This window comes from Loxodonta africana, chromosome 1, assembly GCF_030014295.1.
Source record: "Loxodonta africana isolate mLoxAfr1 chromosome 1, mLoxAfr1.hap2, whole genome shotgun sequence".
Classification (NCBI taxonomy): domain Eukaryota; kingdom Metazoa; phylum Chordata; class Mammalia; order Proboscidea; family Elephantidae; genus Loxodonta; species Loxodonta africana.
This window is the reverse complement of record NC_087342.1, coordinates 99855186-99874481: the sequence shown is the minus strand read 5'-3', so window position 1 is coordinate 99874481 and position 19296 is coordinate 99855186. Positions and strand designations below refer to the sequence as shown.

Below are 19296 nucleotides of genomic sequence, written 5' to 3'. Positions count from 1 at the left end.
TGTAAAATGTGAGCCAAGTGGAACAATAACCGGAATGGGAAAAGTTACAGACTGAAGCCCTGGAATGGGAGGCTCGGAAGAGGCGTAGTTAACCCTTTCAGGAGCCTGATGAGGGAGAATGGATTATTGCCAGGACTGTGGAGAGCAACACACATCCAATGCTGAGCAGTCAGCTGTCCTCTTTGAGCAGGTTACCACTGTTTCCAGCTCTGCTGGCCAAGAAATTTGGTTGCTATGCAACGCACACGCTGCCCTTGTTTTCTAAAAGGGAGATGAAATTTCTAGCAGGGCTTCGACCTGTAAATTTTCCTGTTCTGATTATCATTTCGGTTCACCCACATTTTAAAAATTTGGGTCTGTTCAGGTGTTGCTTCGTCAGCTATGGCAAAACCAGTTGGAAGTCTTGATGCCACTCATATAGCTAAATAAACTGAAGAATGTTTATAGAAAATAACATACAGCAAAGTAGTATTTTCAGAACATCTGAAATTTGTCACTTGTCATTAATACTCACACTTTTTTTTTAATTTTTATTGTGCTTTAAGTGAGTCTACAAATCAAGTCAGTCTCTCCCACAAAAACTTATATACACCTTGCTACATACTCCCAATTGCTCTCCCCCTAATTAGACAGCCCACTCCCTCCCTCCACTCTTTTTGTGTCCATTTTGCCAGCTTCTAACTCCCTCTACCCTCTCATCTCCCATCCAGGCAGGAGATGCCAACATAGTCTCAAGTGTCCACCTGATCCAAGAAGCTCACTCCTCACCAGCATCCCTCTCCAACCCATTGTCCAGTCCAATCCCTGTCTGAAGAGTTGGCTTCAGGAATGGTTCCTGTCCTGGGCCAACAGAAGGTCTGGGGGCCATGACCACCAGGGTCCTTCTAGTCTCGGTCAGACCATTAAATCTGGTCTTTTTAGGAGAATTTGAGGTCTGCATCCCACTGCTCTCCTCCTCCCTCAGGGGTTCCCTGTTGTGGTCCGTTAGGACAGTCATCAGTTGTAGCCAGGCACCATCTGGCTCTTCTGGTCTCAGGCTGATGTAGTCTCTCGTTTATGTGGCCTTTTCTGTCTCTTGGGCTCGTAATTACCTTGTATCCTCGGTGTTCTTCATTCTCCTTTGATCCAGGTGCATTGAGACCCACTGATGCATCTTAGATGGCTGCTTACTAGCAATTAAGACCACAGACGCCTCTCTCCAAGGTGGGATGCAGAATGTTTCCTTAATAGATTTTATTATGCCAATTGACTTAGAGGTCCCCTGAAACCATGGTCCCCAAACCCCCGCCCCCGCTACGCTGGCCTTCAAAGCATTCAGTTTATTCAGGAAACTTCTTTGCTTTTGGTTTAGTCCAGTTGTGCTGACCTCTCCTGTATTGTGTGTTGTCTTTCCCATCACCTAAAACAGTTCTTATCTACTATCTAATCAGTGAATACCCTCTTCCCACCCCCCTCCCTCCCCCCTCTCGTAACCATCAAAGAATATTTTCTTCTCTATTTAAACTTTTTCTTGAGTTTTTTAATAGTGGTCTCATACAATATTTGTCCTTTTGCAACTGAGTAATTTCACTCAGCATAATGCCTTCCAGGTTCCTCCATGTTATGAAATGTTTCACAGATTCCTCACTGTTCTTTATCAATGCGTAGTATTCCACTGAATCACGCTGTCTTTTCACTAATAATTCTAATATGTCCTTTTCCCTGTATCATACTGACACATACAACCTATAATCATGAATAAAACAGTATTAAAGTAGTATCAGCCAAGAAATCTGCCCCTCATGTTACCTCATACTTCATCTACTTTTTCCTAAATATATACTGAGCTTTTTTTAAGAAACAAATCTAATTACCTCCTACATGATCATTCCTTCCTATCCTACCCCAATCTATGCCCCTTTAAAAAATAGAGAATCAAGTGTTTTCTCAGCAATATAGATGAACTTCAAAAAAAGATATAACCACACTTGGAAAGACTTCAGGAAAGGCAGCTGAAATATTCACATGGATGAAAGTGCAGACTAAATAAAAAGTAATAATACAGTCTAGGACGTCTTCCTAGAAAAACAAAAGCTGGAAGAAAAGGATCAAGTCTATAAAATTAAGCAAAATATCAAGACAGATGAGGGGAGTGTATTTTGTCCACTAGAGACTAGATGACTACAATGAGGAACGACTTCCTGAAACCTAAGAAATTAGTATTTCAAGTTCTGTTTTTCTTTAAATTCACCCAACGTATAAATAGACTAAAAAAATGTTTATTTCAATTCATGAACGTTGGCTCTGTGGATCACTAACGGAAGTTGTTAATTCCTGACACACATGAGATACCATTACGTCAATTTTCCACAAAAGGTACCCTGGTACCATGCTGGGCTAGAGAAGTATGACTAAGCAAAAAAGGCATTACTTAAATTCCTCTAGCACCTTCATGCAGGTGAGAAGTTAAGTTCCAATTATCATCTTACCAGACCACTCTTGGAAACCCTGGTGGTGTAGTGGTTAAGTGCTACAACTGCTAACCAAAAGATCGGCAGTTCGAATCTACCAGGCGCTCCTTGGAAACTCTATGGGGCAGTTCTACAGGGTCACTATGAGTCGGAATCGACTCAATGGCAACAGGCTTGGTTTGGTTTGGACCACTCTTTGAAGCATGACTCAACTGTCATTCACTCATTAAACTATCCCCTCTTCCTCTTGTTTTTAGTGACCTTACATGCTCCTGAATTTTCTCCTCTCCGTCCATCTGGAAACCCTGGTGGCATAGTAGTTAAGTGCTACAGCTGCTAACCAAGAGGTCAGCAGTTCGAATCCACCAGGCACTCCTTGAGAACTCTATGGGGCAGTTCTACTCTGTCCTATAGGGTCGCTATGAGTCAGAATCAACTCAATGGCAGTGGGTTTGGTTTTTGGTTTGGTCCATATCCTTCCCAAACGTCTACTTTCCTACTTGTGTTTCTCAGGATCTTCTAACTCTTTACCACTGGATCCCCAAAAGAAAGACATACACAGGAGTACATCAAGGGACGAGAGAAAAAAGGCAAGAATGAACTACCTAGACTCCACTCTGGACCCAATAAATTGAAGCTGGGGGAAGCAGCAGTAATGTTTTTTAGAAAAAGTTCCTAAAGTGATTCTGACAACCCCATCCCTACCCCAGACAGAACCACTGGTCTAACAGCTCTTCCTGTATGAGTTGGTTTCAGCTATGACCTATGCACTCATGTCACCCTACATAGTGTAACCCTAGTCCATCTTCTCTCCTAAACTTCAGACATCTAAGGTATTTCCACACTTAGATGTTCCATAAGCCCTGAAAATTCAACATACCTGACACCATTTTTGTAGCATAACAATAATAATACCCATCAAGAAGACATCAGATAGCCTGGTTAAGTCTGGTATCTCCACCTATTGGAATACTGTGCTACCCTTTAAAAGAAGAAGCTAGAAATACATACGCTGATTTAGAAATAACTCTTAAGATATATTAAGGAAAAACGGCAAGGTGCAGAATAGTGTGTAGCATGCTACTACTTGTATTAGAAAACGGGATAAAACTAGTGGATGCACAGGAAATTTCTGGAAGGATACTCAAGAAACTTAACCATGATTCTCACTAGAAAGTGGGACTAAGGTTATGGTATAAGAGGGAGACATCCCTTTCATTGTATATCTATTTGTGTTGTTTGAATTTGAATACATTCCTTTTCCAATTAAAAAAACAAAAGACATGATAAAACTATACAAAGAAATTTACATGACATCTTTAAACAGACTCATATCCAGAATATATAACTCCTACAAATATACAAATTACTCCTAAGAAAAAAAACAGATGGCCCAATGGAAAAATGGGCAAAAGGCTTAAATAAGCACCTCACGAGAAAAGTTTAGCCAAATGGCCAATAAAGACAGGCGCTCAACTTTATTAGTCATCAGGGAAATACAAATTAAAACCATAAGGCAACAGCCCTAAACCAAAAACTCAAACCACTGCCTTCAAGTTGATTCCAACTCATAGCAACCCTATAAGACAGAATAGAATTGCCACATAGGGTTTCCAAGGAGTGACCGGTGAATTTGAACTGCTGACCTTTTGGTTAGCAGCCAAGCTCTTGAACCACCAGCCACCAGGCTCCAATGCAACAGCCTTACACATGGCTAAAATGAAGAGACAGTCAATGTCAAGTACTCGCAAAGATGTGGAGTAGCCAGAACTCTCAAACTGATGATGAGAGTGCAAAATTAATTAATACCACCACTTTGGAAAACTGGCAGTATCTACTAAATACTAAGATAATTCAGTAATTCTATTGCTGGGTATGTTGTTGTTGTTGTTAGGTGCCGCTGAGTCGGTTCCAACTCATAGCGACCCTACGCACAACAGAACGAAACACTGCCCAGTCCTGTGCCATCCTTACAATCGTTGCTATGCTTGAGCTCATTGCTGCAGCCACTGTGTCAATCCACTTCGTTGAGGGTCTTCCTCTTTTCCGCTGACGCTGTACTCTGCCAAGCATGATGTCCTTCTCCAGGGACTGATCCCTCCTGACAACATGTCCAAAGTATGTAAGACGCAGTCTCACCATCCTTGCTTCTAAGGAGCATTCTGGTTGTACTTCTTCTAAGACAGATTTGTTCGTTCTTTTGGCAGTCCATGGTATATTCAACAGTCTTCACCAACACCACAATTCAGAAGCGTCAACTCTTTTTCAGTCTTCCTTATTCATCGTCCAGCTTTCACATGCATATGAGGTGACTGAAAATGCTGTGGCTTGGGTCAGGCGCACCTTAGTCTTCAGAGTGACATCTTTGCTCTTCAACACTTTGAAGATGTCCTTTGCAGCAGATCTGCCCAATGCAATGCTGGGTATACACCTATGTATATACCTATGTCCACCAAAAGACACATGCAAGAATATCGATAGCAGCATTATTCATAATACTAAAAACCCAGAAAACCCACAAAAGTTAAATGGATAAATTGTGTTATCATACAATGGAATACTAAAAAGCAATGAAAAAGAACTACTGCACAAACATAGATGTATCTCAGTCATAATGCTAAGGGGAAGAAGCCATACACAAAAGAGTAAATATTATGACTCTATTTACAGAAAATATAAAAACAGGCAACAGTAATCTATGATGATAAAGGTCAAAAAAGGTGGGGTTATCAACTGGGATAAGGAACCCTGGCGGAACAGTGGTAAAGCACTCGGCTGCTAATCAAAAGGTCAGCAGTTTGAACCCACCAACCACTCTGCAGGAGAAAAATGTAGCAGTCTGCTTCTGTAAAGACTACAGCCTTGAAAGCCTTATGGGGTAGTTCTACTCTGTCTATAGGGTCACTATGAGTCAGAATCAACTGGAGAGCAACGGGTAGAGGTTATCAACTGGGATAGGGCACAAGGGGGACTTCTACTGGATGCAGGAAATGTACTAACTATATCTCGATCTGTGTAGGTGATGCTTATGTAAGTGTACACATATGAAAAAATTCATCAAGTTGTACAAAAAAATTCATCAAGGTAGACACTTGACATGAGTACAGTAAATTAAGTTATGCCTCAGTTGTGGGGGGGGCAGGGAATAAGATCTAAGAAGTAAAAAATACTGTTAAGTAACTGATGGCACTAGAAGTCAGGATAGTTGATTACCCTTGCAAAAGGGGGCCGTGACTGGAAGAGAATATTATAGGAAGCAGGCTTCTGAGTAATGCTAGTAATGCTATTTCTTGATACAGGTGTTATAGCTACATGGGTATGTTCCCTTTGTGAAAATTCATCCAGCTGTACACTTAGGATTTGTGCATTTTAACTATATATGTGATACTCAATTTAAATTACAAAGACATAATTTAAGTATACTAACAAACTACCTAAATCATTAAAAAATAATAAAGTCAATGTGTACAAAACTAATTATCTCTTTCCCACAACCCACTCATCTTCTAGTACAGAATCATTTCAACTTAAAAGAACTTCCAAAGTATAAACTTTGTTCTAACAAACAAAACTCTGTACAGCATTGACAGATGGCATTAGAGGCTGCTTCTACAATTTCACTCTAGACTTAGGAATAAATGGATTCACAACCTTTCAAAATCAAACCAGTTTGTAAGCAAAGGAACTTCCATTCCCACCATATGTGATGGACATCATCTTCCACCCAGCTGCCCATGCCAAAAACCTTGCTATCTGTCTCTCTTCTCCTTTACCCAACCCCTTCCTGCCATGACAATCTGTCTCTGCTCTTATACCCAAAACCTCCTCTTCAGTTCCCACCTCCAAGTTTCAGCCTTCACTCATTTTTAGCTCCTACACTGCACCATTCACTCAGCATTGCTTTATCTAAGGTCCACAGACCCCATGGTCCCTGGACAGAAATATATTTCGATATAATTTGTTTCTTTTGTAATCACAGGTATTTTATGCATTATTCTGCAAATGAGATCCATAGGTTTTACCAGACCTACCAAAGGGATCCATGGCCCAAAAAGGTTTAAAATCTCCAACTGGGCTCTCAGCTTCCATACTTAAACCCTCCAATTCATCCTCCATATTGCTGCCAGAGCAAACTTCTTAAAACATAGTATCATCTGTCACAGACTCTTAAAGTCCTTAAATGGCTCCCAACTGCTTCCAGAATAAATTCTAAACTCACTAGCACAGCAATCAAGGACCTTCACAACTGGTTCCTGCTTCATCCCCACCTTCATCTTGCTTCCTGCCACACACCGCAGCTAACATCTTACACTGAGTTGTATCTGCAATTCTCTGAATTCAGCATGCTTTCTCAGCTTCTGTGACTTTGCACAAACCTGGTTAACTCCTGCTCATCTCTCGTAAGCAGCTCAAGCACCATCTCCTCAGAGAAACTCTCCTGGCCCTCCTCCAGTCCCAGTCTAGGTAACATGGCCCCATGAGTGCTCTCACAGTACCTGCAATGACGTCCCCATAGCACTTTCCTCACTGTTTTGTCAGTCTGCCTCCCCCTCTAGACTGAGCACTTTCTCAGGGTAGAAGCCAGAGCTTGGTACCCCCATACCTAGCAGAGCTCAAGACACACAACAGGGGACTTAACAAATGCTCGCTAACAAGAGACTGCCTCTGGAAAATGGCCAAACAGACTTACATGCAGGCTGGTCAGAAGCCTGATCAACAAACTAGGAGGCATGAGTCTACAGATCACCATAAATGTGAATTGCCCAGTTGAGACAAGATAACTCTGCATCTATTAATCTGTCACCAATACTCCTTCCTTCAGGGGTTGGAAAGGTGATCCTTAATAAATGTAATTACCATGAGTAGGCACTGTGCCAAGGGCTTGACCGGCATTAGAGCTCACTTAACCTCAAAGCAACCCTAAGATAGATAATATATTCTTTTTTAAAAATAAAGAGGCATAGAGGTGAAGTGCCCAAAGTCAAGCAGAAAGTGATAAAATCTTGTTTTAAACCCAACTCTGTGATTGCAAAGCCTATGGCTAGCCACTGAGCTCACCTGGCATTCTGGAGAGAAGAGATCAGCATGCCCTTTGTCCCTGGAGGAGTTTTGGAGGAGCCTAACTTAGATGAGAAATGGTCCTTCAAAAGCCTCTCCTATTCCCCAGGAGGCACTACTATTAAATTCTTCAAGACTTAATGTAACCTGCCCCACACATACTAGCTGTTACAACTTTTTTAAAAGATGGGCTTGTGAGTTGTTTTTCCGAGAACAGCAAGTAAAGGCAGAAGATAGGCGAGACTCTGTTGAACTCTCTGCCAAGCTTGGAGGTGAAAGGGCAGAAAAGAATTCCCGATGAATAGAGTGCGGTAGTACCAATAAAGGAAAGAAAGTAGATTGAGCCCCCGTGGCCTGCTGCAGAGACCATGAACAGACATTCTTTAAGTGTCTGAGAAGGTGCCTCTGGGCTTAGCAGAAGAAAGATCCCACGTGGTTCTAACAGACGTAACTCCATTTTTGCTCAAAGCTGCTGTTATTTCCAAGAAACTCTAGTAGGGAATTTACACCACAGTTATCCTGTGATCTTTACCACTTCTTTGTAAGACTCTGGGGAGACTTACACCACACACTTCAAGATAGGTTTTCTTTAACCCCACCCACCACTTGTATAAAAGTTTCTCCAGCCCTTGCAACATGGCTGTTTTTCATATGCTAAGAAAGTGGTGACCACAAAGCAGGTTCATGGGTTCATTCCTTACCAGCACTTGAATTCAAACCACATTTCCCCATCTTCATCCCCTTTATACTCCACTCTCCCCCTTAACCACCTTTTGTGTCCTCACCTCTCCAACTCACCTCCAAATCTGGTGTCTGACACGGATCTGTCCAGTTGACTTTTCTGCACTCCAAGTTTAAACATAAAACCAACACAGTCCATTCTTTATGTCCCCAGCTCCAACCAAAAATACACAATGTAAATATCTACAATGGAAACTCTTCAAAGTAAACTCAGGGAGCCTCCAACTAGCAGATTAAAAATACTGAGTCACTACACAGCCTAAAACCAAACCTATGAAAATGCAATCATTAGTGGCATATACTTCCACATGACAGTTTTACTGCCACTATCATTTTCTAAATCAATCCACACTGATGTACTATTGAGATTATAAACCCTCAAAGCAACTCCAGTATGCATGCAATACTGTACATTTTCACTTAAGATTGCATCTGTCATTTGGAAAGACTTCATCATTTAAGCCACAGACAACTGTTCCTTGATTAGATTCTGCCCAATATGCACTAAATAAAAAGATAAGCCTTACACATAAAATGCATGGCTCAAACACATCTTAGAAGTATTTGGGAGGTTGGGGGAGGGGGGTAACAGGCGAGGAATGCAAAGTTCTAATTAACAGTGACCTATCCACAAAAACTAGAAATACATTTCTGCCCAAAGCAACAAAATTAAAAAAAAAAAAAAAAGTTCCTCTATGAAAACATTTTTGTGAGTGAACATCCAAGAACTCTTCCTTTAAAGGTGAGTAGCACATCTTTGTGTTATACTGAAAGGGAAAGGCAAACTAGATAGAACTGCACATAGTAAAGTCATACTCTGTGAAGATTTTGTATATACACGCAAAGTTTCATTTGCAAACATACAAAGACCTGAAAAACCTGGTTTTCTGGATTTCAGTGGCAACTGAAGAAGGATAAAAAAAGAATGCTATAGTTAGAAACTTTTTTTTTTTTTTTTTGCAGTTGCCATGATTCAATCCTGACTTATGGAGACCCCATGTGTATCAAAGTAGAACAGTGCTCCATAGGGTTTTCAATGGTTAATTTTTCCCACATAGATTGCCAGGCATTTATTTCTTTTGAGGCACCTCTGGGTGGACTCAAACTTCCAATCTTTTAGTTAGCAGCCAAGTGCCTTACTCATTTGCACCATCCAGGGATTCCATTAGAACCTATGTGGTTGTTAGGTGCCATGGAGTTGGTTCCAACTCCGCAACCCTATACATAGCAACTTCTATACCCTACACAAGCTATAAAAAACCAAAACTAAACCCACTGCTGTCGAGTCGATTCCGACTCAGAGCAATCCTACAGGACAGAGTAGAACTGCCCCATAGAGTTTCCAAGGAGTGCCTGGTACATTTGAACTACCAGACCATTTGGTTAGCAGCCACAGCACTTAACCACTACGCCACCAGAGTTTCCATACAAGCTATACTCCCCTAAAATGGATGCCCCAAAATGGAATACCATCCATGCCTCCCCAGGCACAGAATCTAAGAAATCACAAATCTAGAAATAACTCACACTGAAATACACATCTTTCCCCTATCTCCAGTTTACTTTTATTATTTTTTGGTAGTTAATATACTTCTGACCAGTTTAAAAATGACTGCATTATTCAATCTTCTTTATATGTCTCATTCATTATGTTAAAAAAAAAATTTTTTATCTGGAGATAACTTTGCCAGCACATCTGTCCGTATAAGGCACCCTAGGAAGGGGTGAAACTGAAAAAGGATAACCTGAAACAGGCAGAGGTTTTGAAAGCCCAGACATGATCAGCAAAGCCCTCTATCTTCTCCGTGTTCCCCAACTTCCTTCCCCAGCTCTTCCAGTTAAGAACCATTAGCCACAGAAGCCTTCTCTGTACAGAAACCTCAATGTAAGCCTGTAAGAGAAAACAAAGTGCCTGGCCCAATAACCTGACTTAAGGAAGAGTATACTCTGGATGGTCAGAATGCTTCTCCTTCCAGAAATGTAGCTGTCAGTGCGACTGTTTTATACAAATGCATTTCAGTTTAACCAAAGTTTCAGAGTTCAAGAAGCAGATAGGACATCAAAAACTGTTACTCCAAATGGCACTCCTTAAAAGGTCTCAAGGACGATACCACCAATCCCACTCTGCCATGTCATTAGAGGCGCAACAGTGAGGATGAATAGAGACTGTCTACACTCTAGAAACACAAAATATTGTGGTGTGGGTCCCTCCCCCAGAGGTCAGAGTGCTAGCAAGTAGCTCCTATGTCCTTAGGACCTCTCCCAGGGTATTTTTCTGTCCTAATAGAAACTTGTGGCTGCCTATGATACAGGACATCTGGTACAGCTGAATGAACAGGTGCAGTTAGCTGGCAGGCCTTCCTTCCTCTGGTTAACAGCTGCGGCCCCTACTTTGGGTACCCAGCAGTGTTTGCAGCTCTGTCGCCTGGTCTCATGGATGACATGACATTTTCATTCATCTCATGCCATTCTCGTAGCCTGGTGCGATCAGTTTGGTTTTGCCCACTGTGGCTGGATATTCTGATACACTCTGCTATTCTCTGTATATGGGAACTTGAATTTACTAAAAAAATCTGATGTACTTATCCCTTATCACATAACAAAAGCTGCCACTAGAGATTTACATTTGTGAAAACAAATTGTTCTTCTATAAGTCACTTAATCCAAGGTGAGTACGTTCAAAAATTCTCTCACTAAAGAAAAAAAATTGACTTTATTAGACCAACACCTCCCTTGCATAGATTTCTGAGATTATCAGTTTAATACTGTTAGGAGCTGAGATGACTGAGTCAAAAGCTAACATGGAAAAAAGTATTCAAATCAGACTAACTTGTACTAAAATTTTTATTCCAATAACTGATCAAAGGAACACTTCCCAAGAATCTGGAATAACAATGGCATTACTGTCTCCACTGGAAATAAAACATTAAGACTTCTGTTAATCAAGTCCTTCATTTTCCAAATATGAGAAAACGGAGGTCTGGAAAGTCCATAATAGGCTGAAAATCTTGGACACCTATCAGGTCAACATTCTAGAACAGCACTGCCAACAGAACTTCCTGGGAGAGTGAAAATGTTCTACACCTGTGTTTTCCAATAGGGAGGTTATTATTGTCATGTGCTGTCAAGTCTACTGCGTAGCCACTAGTTATTAAGCTAGTGAGCACCTAATATGCAGTTGATGTGACTGAGGAACCGAATTTTTAATTTTGTTTAATTTTAATTAATCTGGAAAAAAAATTTTGTTTAATTTTAATTAAATGAATTTAAATTGCCACATGTGGCTAGTGACTACCATACTGGACAGTGCAATTCTATAACAGTGTTTTAGATTATGGTTATTAAGTGCTTTAATTAAAGTTCCTTAACTTCCCTCTGCATTCAATGTATATAGGAAATTTCTTCCTTATGTCTAAATATCTCATTCAGCAATTTAATCTTGTTATATAGGAAGTCAGTCCAGAGCAGGGTTAGCCTGTTCCTCAAAGCCACTAGTAGAGCTGAATGACATCAGTGTCATCCACACAACTGGACTTAGGGCCCTCTTTTACAAACCACTGTGACACCAAGTCCCAAGCATTCAACAAGCCAGAATCTGAATCATTATTTTAAAATTATATATATGTTGGGTACTGACCAGTCACTTTCTTCATTTGGCTTTCTTTAAGATAACAAACTTAACCTTTCTTCATAAAGAGAAAAGAATTTTTCATCTCAATCTCAATCTGTGATTATTGCAGGATTTCAAAACTTTGCATCACTTTGCACAGATACAAACTCCTGAAGACCTAATTTAAAAATCCAAATTATCTCAGTTCCCACCCTCTTAATACTCTCCTCTACGTATATAATATTTAATACTTTTTTTTTTTTTTTAAGACTTTATTCCTTTCAAAGGACCCTTAGCTCACTGATTTTGCCATCTAGGAAAACGTTAATTTGTGAAAACTAATGTTAACTTTGGAGCCCTGGTGGCGCACTGGTTAAGAGCTACAGTGAGTTATGGCCGCTAACTGAAAGGTCAGCTATTTGATTCCACCAGCTGCTCCTTGGAAACCCTATGGAGCAGTTCTACTATATCCTATAGGGTCGCTGAGTCGGAACTGACTCAACTGCAATGGGTTTAACGTTAACTTTGATAGCCTTAAGGATTACGAAGAGACTTTTAGTCAAAACTTTGCAGAGCAACTTAAAGTACTGGATTCTTCTCTTTTTCCGGGGAGGGAGGGATGAGGAGAGAAGAGGATAATACCAATAGAGTACTATCATGTCCTACATGTTCACTGGCTCTAATTCTAAAAAGCTATTACCTCAAACTAGTAGAAACAAAGGTCACTGCTTTACTAAAAAAAAAAAAATTATCTCCCTGTGTTCCATCACGTCAAAGGGGGAAAAGTTCTTATCTTCTGGATACCCCAAATATAACAGGAAAATGGAGCAAGTAGATAAACGTACTAACGGTTCAAAATACACTGAATATTTAATTAAAATCATTATCTTCAGGTGCATATAATACCCAAAGACATTGATTAACTGCATAAACAATCTGTTTTGTTTTTAAGGGAATGTTTCAGGGGATTTTATAATCAAGGGATAATATAGTGACATCACTGGAACGACCACCCTACTGATTAAACAGTGATTCACACGCTGTTCTCATGAACTTGAAAGCCCAGGTTAAGCTGGCTGAAGTGTGGCAACACGTTCCAATTGGGAGACTGAAACTGAAAAAGCAAACCAAGTATGAGGGGCATGCACTGGTAGGATCCAGACACACCAGAGCCAGCTGATCTATACAGTGACAGAAACAGAGGTGCTAATGTTCTACATCAACTCACAAACCTGGGCTCAGAGGAAAAAAACATTGGTTCTATTTAAGCTAAACTTACTCAGTTATCTTGTGATTGCCAGAAATAAAATGGGATAAACTGTGTTACATTTTCCATCAGCTTTCTACTAGTAACCATTTAACGAATGGAATTTACTTTGGGAGATTACTCTTGACCTCTCCCCGTTCCCATCTTTACTCAAAACACGTCTGTTTTCCAGCAGATCTAGCTGATAGGTAAAACACTTCAATAGTATAGATTTTATCAGTATTTTATTTTTGCAATCTATTTCCCTAAAGAAATGTATCCATGTAATATTTGTTTTATGACATCATTCATTGGATCAGAAGAGCTTCATCTTTCCCCATCGAACAGTGAACGTTCACCTGACGAGCCCCGTATTTCAATACTCTACGCCCTGCATACCAGAGTGAACATTTATGTGCACTGCACTTTAAGCTTATTCACCAAAGAAATAGTACTTCCCAAGGCGTCTGTAATGTGGCTTTCTGAGAGTTCTCCAACTGCGAAAGCAAAACTGGATTTTTATACTTACTAAGTACAATCGGAAAAAAACTTCCATCTTTTCCCATCCTACCAATTACTCTCTATTCTTATTCTTCTTGTTGTCTTTTCTGTCATATTCTAGGTCTGCTCTTTCAACAACTTTTGAAAATATTTATGCTTCAGTACATTTTTAACGTCTAAACCATTTCAAATGTAGCTGCAACTGATACCACTTATGTCTGCAAAGTTTATAAAGTGCTTCTGTGTATGTATATATTTCAACTACAGGAAATGTATGAATTTGCTAATTTACAATTTCATTTCAGATGTAACGATTATAGACAAGTATACTTGTTGCCTGAATGTCGAATTCCTAAAATGAGCCAAGAACATGCCCATATTTCACAGAAAATATTAAGTTCATGTCTCAGGAAAAAAACTGTTTCTTATGGTCATTAACCCTAAAATCATTGTGTATACACTACAAACAACTTCCAGCTTTGATAAAGAGGTTAATCTTCAACAATTTCCAAGGCAGCAAAGCTACCCAGTGGAGAGATAGTCTCTCTATAAAATCAGCACAACATGGACACAACTTACACACTATAAGCCAAAAGGGAGAGAACTGGAAACTTTGAGCGTTCTAAGCACTAACACATTTGAACTGTATGCTCCCCTCGGCATTCTTAAAGTTCTCCTACTTAATCAAGCCCCCCCCCACACACACACTGGTGTCCTGACTGGGCAATGCTGGGCAGCAAGCTCCTCAGCCCGAGGCACTGGAGAAAGGAGCAATCCTAAAGAAACTGCCTTTAGTCTGCTCCTGCCAGAACATTCTGCTGAGAGGCTCCTCTGCAAAGGGTTGGGTGTGGGCTCTGGCTAGCTGACTTTATATACCTATGGTCTCCATAAGATGCAAGACTGCACAGAATTTTTTTAGGGAACAGGTGTGTCTTCAATTTCATGAAGGGAAAAACAAAGATATCTTCTGAATGGCTTCTGAAACCATGTATTCTATCCTTTCTCCCAGCCACTACACTGGTTTAGGCCACCATCACTGCTGCCCTGGATTACTCTTTCTCACAAGTCTTCAGTACCTCCAGCCCTGGCAACAACCAGACAAACCAGGGCTCTGGACTGGTTCTTCCTGGTTCAACCCCCTGTTGATAATTTCTATTTCCACCCCCCACCACCCTTCCCCCAAAAAAAACACTTGCGCGAGTCGATGCCGACTCATAACGGCCCTACAGGACAGAGCAGAACTCTCCATAAAGTTTCCAAGAAGCACTTGGCAGATCTGAACTGCCAACCTTGTGGTTAGAAGCTGTACCTTTAATTGCTACACCACCAGGGTTTCCACTTCCAGACATACAGAATCAGAATCTACAATTTTACCAAGATCCCCAGGTGATTCTCACGTATACATTATTCTTACACATACATTATTATACACACCCAGATGATTTTTACATATACCTAAGGATCACCTGGGGATCTTGTTACATAAGAATCACCTTGAGATCATGTTAAAACGTAGATTTTGATTCAGTATATTTGGGATGGAAATTCAAATTATCAGCAGGGGGTCAAACCTGAAAGAACAGCTCAAAGCCCTGCCACAAACGTACATACAGCACACATTCTTACAGACACAACACACACTCATACCCACACACCCAGGCCACTGTTAAGATTAACCTAATCACATTAAAGATAATCATGTCACTCCCTGCACAAAGTTCTTCAATAGTTCCCCACTGTTCTTAGGCTAGAAGTCCAAAGTCCTCAGCATTACCATGGGGCCCTGCATCACCAATTCCTCTCACTTCCCCAGCCTCATCCCTAGCTGATCCCCCTTCACAATCTACCAATTGACCCCAACGAACTTTGAGTTCCTCAACTGTGTAGCGCTCGCTCACCTCCAGGTCTTCACCCATGCTATTCCTTCTGCGGGAGAGAACCACTTTTCTCTCTATCTCTCTATCTCCATTCCCTCCCTTTGTCTACCCATCCTGCAGGTCTAGGCTGAGATATCTTTCCTTCACCTCCACTCCAGCTACGGCAGGTGCCCCTCCCATGGCACACTTTACTGTAACTGTCAATTTACTTCTCTATGCTCTCTGCTCCAGGGGACAGGGTCAGTGCCCCCTGACCACCATTATAGTACACAGGCACTCAAATATTTGTTGGATATAGTCAAAGTATGCATAATGAACTGAGTATGAACCTGATCCATACCACAGGACAAACATGTTCAAAGTCAGTTATGATATGATGGAAACAAGTCAGCAATTTTGCTATGCTCTGGTATAAAATGGAAATTATGTATTGCCTACAAACACATTAGGAAAACAAACACCTTTGAAAAGTTCAAACATTACACATTAAAAAGAACACTTCTCACCACAATAGTATCAGTGTGCTTGTGCTCATTAACAGTTAGGCAAATAGCAGTTCATAAGAAGTGCCAGACTGAAATAACAAAAAAAGGCACCCCTGGAGGCTTACAGGTCAAGTACAACATCACTGTAACTTTCCCTCTAGGCTACTCTCAATCTCTCGATGCTACTCAGAATCCTGCTGACTAAAGGTACAGAGGTTACTGCATTTCTTAGTTTCTAAGTCTTGATATAAGTCTTTCAATAAGGGTTCCACTCATGATAATGGTCCCAGGGACATATACATGTTGCCAGGAAACAAATCTCTTATACATCCTAGGCATTAGTTGCCATTGGCAGCTACTTTCTTTGAGCCACATGTCTTCAGGCTGTGACACCAGATTTTTCCAGGGCAGCTGACTGATGTCACAAACGTGATGGTACTATGTACTCTGAAGAGCTCGCCAACTCCACCCTGCACTCCCTCTGTGCCATGGACAAGCCCTGCATCCTCTTTAAGCCTCAGTTTTCCCACCTACTAATAAAGAGATAATGACTCCTACCTCGTAAGATTCTTGTGGGAATTAGATTGTCCAGGAAAGCACTCAGCAGACCACCCAGTTATTTCCAAATCAAAATGCAGGAGAGACTATAAACCTAAAATATTTTCACAGCTTAGGACTTTTGGAAATGCCAAAACTTATTGACTAATGTCCTTCTATTTGGAAATTTTTGAGAATGAAAAAGCAGAGAGATTTAAAAAAACAAAAGGGCTACACTTTTTCACCACAACCTTTGGATTTGACAGATTTCACAGAAACCTACATTAAGATCCACTTTGTAATCTTTCTCTGCACTCCCAAAATTATAGCCTAATTCTACAGTAACAATTTCTAGGATCTGGAAAATAGCAAGAATAAAAATACTTCAATACTTCTCTCAAGATGTCCTCAACCAGAAATATCCATCTACTTCCTGCCTCAATGCACCTCCAAACACACTGAATCTTAAAAAATAATAATAAAAAGAAGGAAGGCCTCCAAAGTCTCTAGTTTCCTTACTACAGTCATAAGGTATGGCAGAGGCACCTGTTAGATTGAGGGGCAGCAATCCATAATACTCATTTATGTTACAAAAAGAATTCAAACTGTAACTTTGAAAAGTGGATTTCCCACCTCACAATTTTCCACCCTAACAGAGGATGGTAAAGTAATAATACATACAGCCCAATGTGAACATGGTTTTTCTTAATTAAAAGAGTGAAGGAGAGGGAGGAAATCTGAGTCAATCAAGCAAATCGGCTCTCATATTCCCAAACTAGTCTGACTTGAGGTTTTTTTTTTTTCTTTTTTTTTAACAAGCAAATTTTACAAATCTTCTCAAACATGTTTTAAATAAAGGTGAGACCTCCACACAGTCTTATAACTTTATCCCAGCCTGGCTTCTGGGCTGGATTTTAAAAAATCGGTGACGTGCGAACAGCTTCCTAAAAGCAAATGGGGCACTGGGATATAATTTAGGAAGTGATGATGCAAGTCTCTGGGGGACGGGGAAGGGGGAGGTGAAAAAGTCAGAGGAAATACCCTCCCGATGCCAGGGCACCAACTCACACCAAGGGGAGGGAGAGTGGAGACGAGCTGCCTCAATATGCCAAGGAAGGGGGCAACCCTGCTCCACTGGGAGATGCCAACACCGCCCCCTCTTCCCTCCCCCACTGCCCTGCTCCCCTCACCCCTGGCCCCAGAGGCCCCTGGAGGCCCGAGCCCCAGGCAGGCGAGTCCCAGGAGGGAGCAGCGCACCCAGGGTAGGGCCTTCTCTGCCCACCCCCAGGCTCCCACCCGGCGCCCCACTCCCGGACGCGGCCCCTGCCCCCTCCCTACAGGCCCTGCTTGGGCCCAGCCCCCAGGGTCTCGGCCTCTCGGGGCCCCGAGGCCTGCCCGCAGCCGCGGCGCCCGCGCCCCCGGTCCCCGCCCCCACCCGGCCGGGCACTTACCCCCAGAAGCCGCAGGGACAGCGAGGCGGCAGGCTGGGCGCTTTGCTGCGCTCGCTCCCGGCGTCTCCCATGGTGCTCGGCGGCGGCGGAGCTCGGCGGCAGCGACGGCGGTGGCGGCGGCTGGGCCTGGGCCCCGCTCGGAGGAGGCGGCGGCGTCGGGGGGACCGGGGCGGGGGGAAGGGGAGGGAGCGGGCGCGCGGGCGGGCGCGAGTCCGGGGCTCGGAGCCGGGATTCCAGGCCGGTCAGCTGGAGGCGGGCTGCACCACTGGGCCTGCGGAGACGGGGGGGCCTAGGGAGGCGCGGAGAAGAGAGGGAGGGGAGCTGAGGAGGAGGGGCGTGCGGGTGAATCAAGGACCGCGGGGGAGGAGGGAAGACCCGACGCCCTCGGCAGCTCCCACCGCCGCTCCCTAGCCAGAGCGATGTCTCGTGCGGCGGCGATGGGGAGGACCTGAGGCCCCCGCCAGCTCTGGACTAGCAGCGGCTGCGGCGAAGCCTCGGGCCGCGCTCACCCGGTAACACTCTACTCTCCGCCGGAGGCTGCGCTGACCGGACAATGGCCGCTCCGCCCCCTCCCCTCTTCACGCACCCCTTCCAAGGAGTCACAAATGGTCTCGCCCGAGGGAGCCGCAGCCAAAGCCCAGCAGCTGATCAGCTGGGAGCCGGGCGTGCCACTTTGTTCCGCGCCTCAAAGGAAGAGGACGAGGCTGTGGGCAAAGCCGACAGCGTTGGGATATCACTCAGCGTCGGACCTCTAAGGCCTTGTTTTTCTTGTAACTTTTTAAAACCTGAGGCAAACTTACCTTCCCCCCGTCTAAGGAAGGGTAGGAGGCTTATGAATACTCAGGGGCGCGTTGCCTCCCCCTAAAGGCGAATGGTACGCCCCAAGTGGGAGGGGGAAGAGCCGGTTAGTTGTTTAGGGTAAGTTGGGCAGGTCCCACAGCGGCGAATGAGGGCTGCGCATGCGCCTAGGGACCCCTACCCGGGTGTGGGGAGGGCTAAGGAGTGCTTCCAAACCCGGAAGTAGGTCTGGCTCTTCCCCAATTGCCAGAAAAGTCTCTAACCCGAGTGCCCGAACGTCTGGGTGATGCCGGCGAGTATTTCTGCTCAAAGTGCCAACTGGGAGACTCTTCCAAGCCCCCATATCAGACCCATACTTCCAGTTCCACCCAGAGATGATCTTCTCTTGGGAGTATTGAACTACTGGAAAATGTCCCTCTCCGAGCCCAGTAATAACGGGACAGGGTGTCTTGATCAGAATCCGTGCCTCTCCATCCCCATCGGTGCCCATATAGCAAGCCTACACCTTATGCTTAGTCCTGGAGAGCTCCTTGCTAGAGGGG

At 43.0% G+C, this 19296-nt stretch overlaps 1 protein-coding gene across 2 annotated transcripts in view; it reads right to left on the bottom strand.

The window, feature by feature from the left end:
• The window catches only part of ZFAND3 (zinc finger AN1-type containing 3), a 391346-nt gene extending 373263 nt beyond the window's left edge, over nucleotides 1–18083 (bottom strand). Inside the window, exon 1 of one of the 2 annotated variants that reach the window (XM_064285442.1) lies at nucleotides 17957–18083. In XM_064285442.1, the coding sequence (XP_064141512.1) occupies nucleotides 17957–18027 (71 nt within the window). In that variant the 5' untranslated portion in view covers nucleotides 18028–18083. The remainder of the gene's footprint in view (nucleotides 1–17956) is intronic. The other variant, XM_064285438.1, reaches the window with a different exon arrangement.
• Between the last annotated feature and the right edge of the window lie 1213 nt (nucleotides 18084–19296).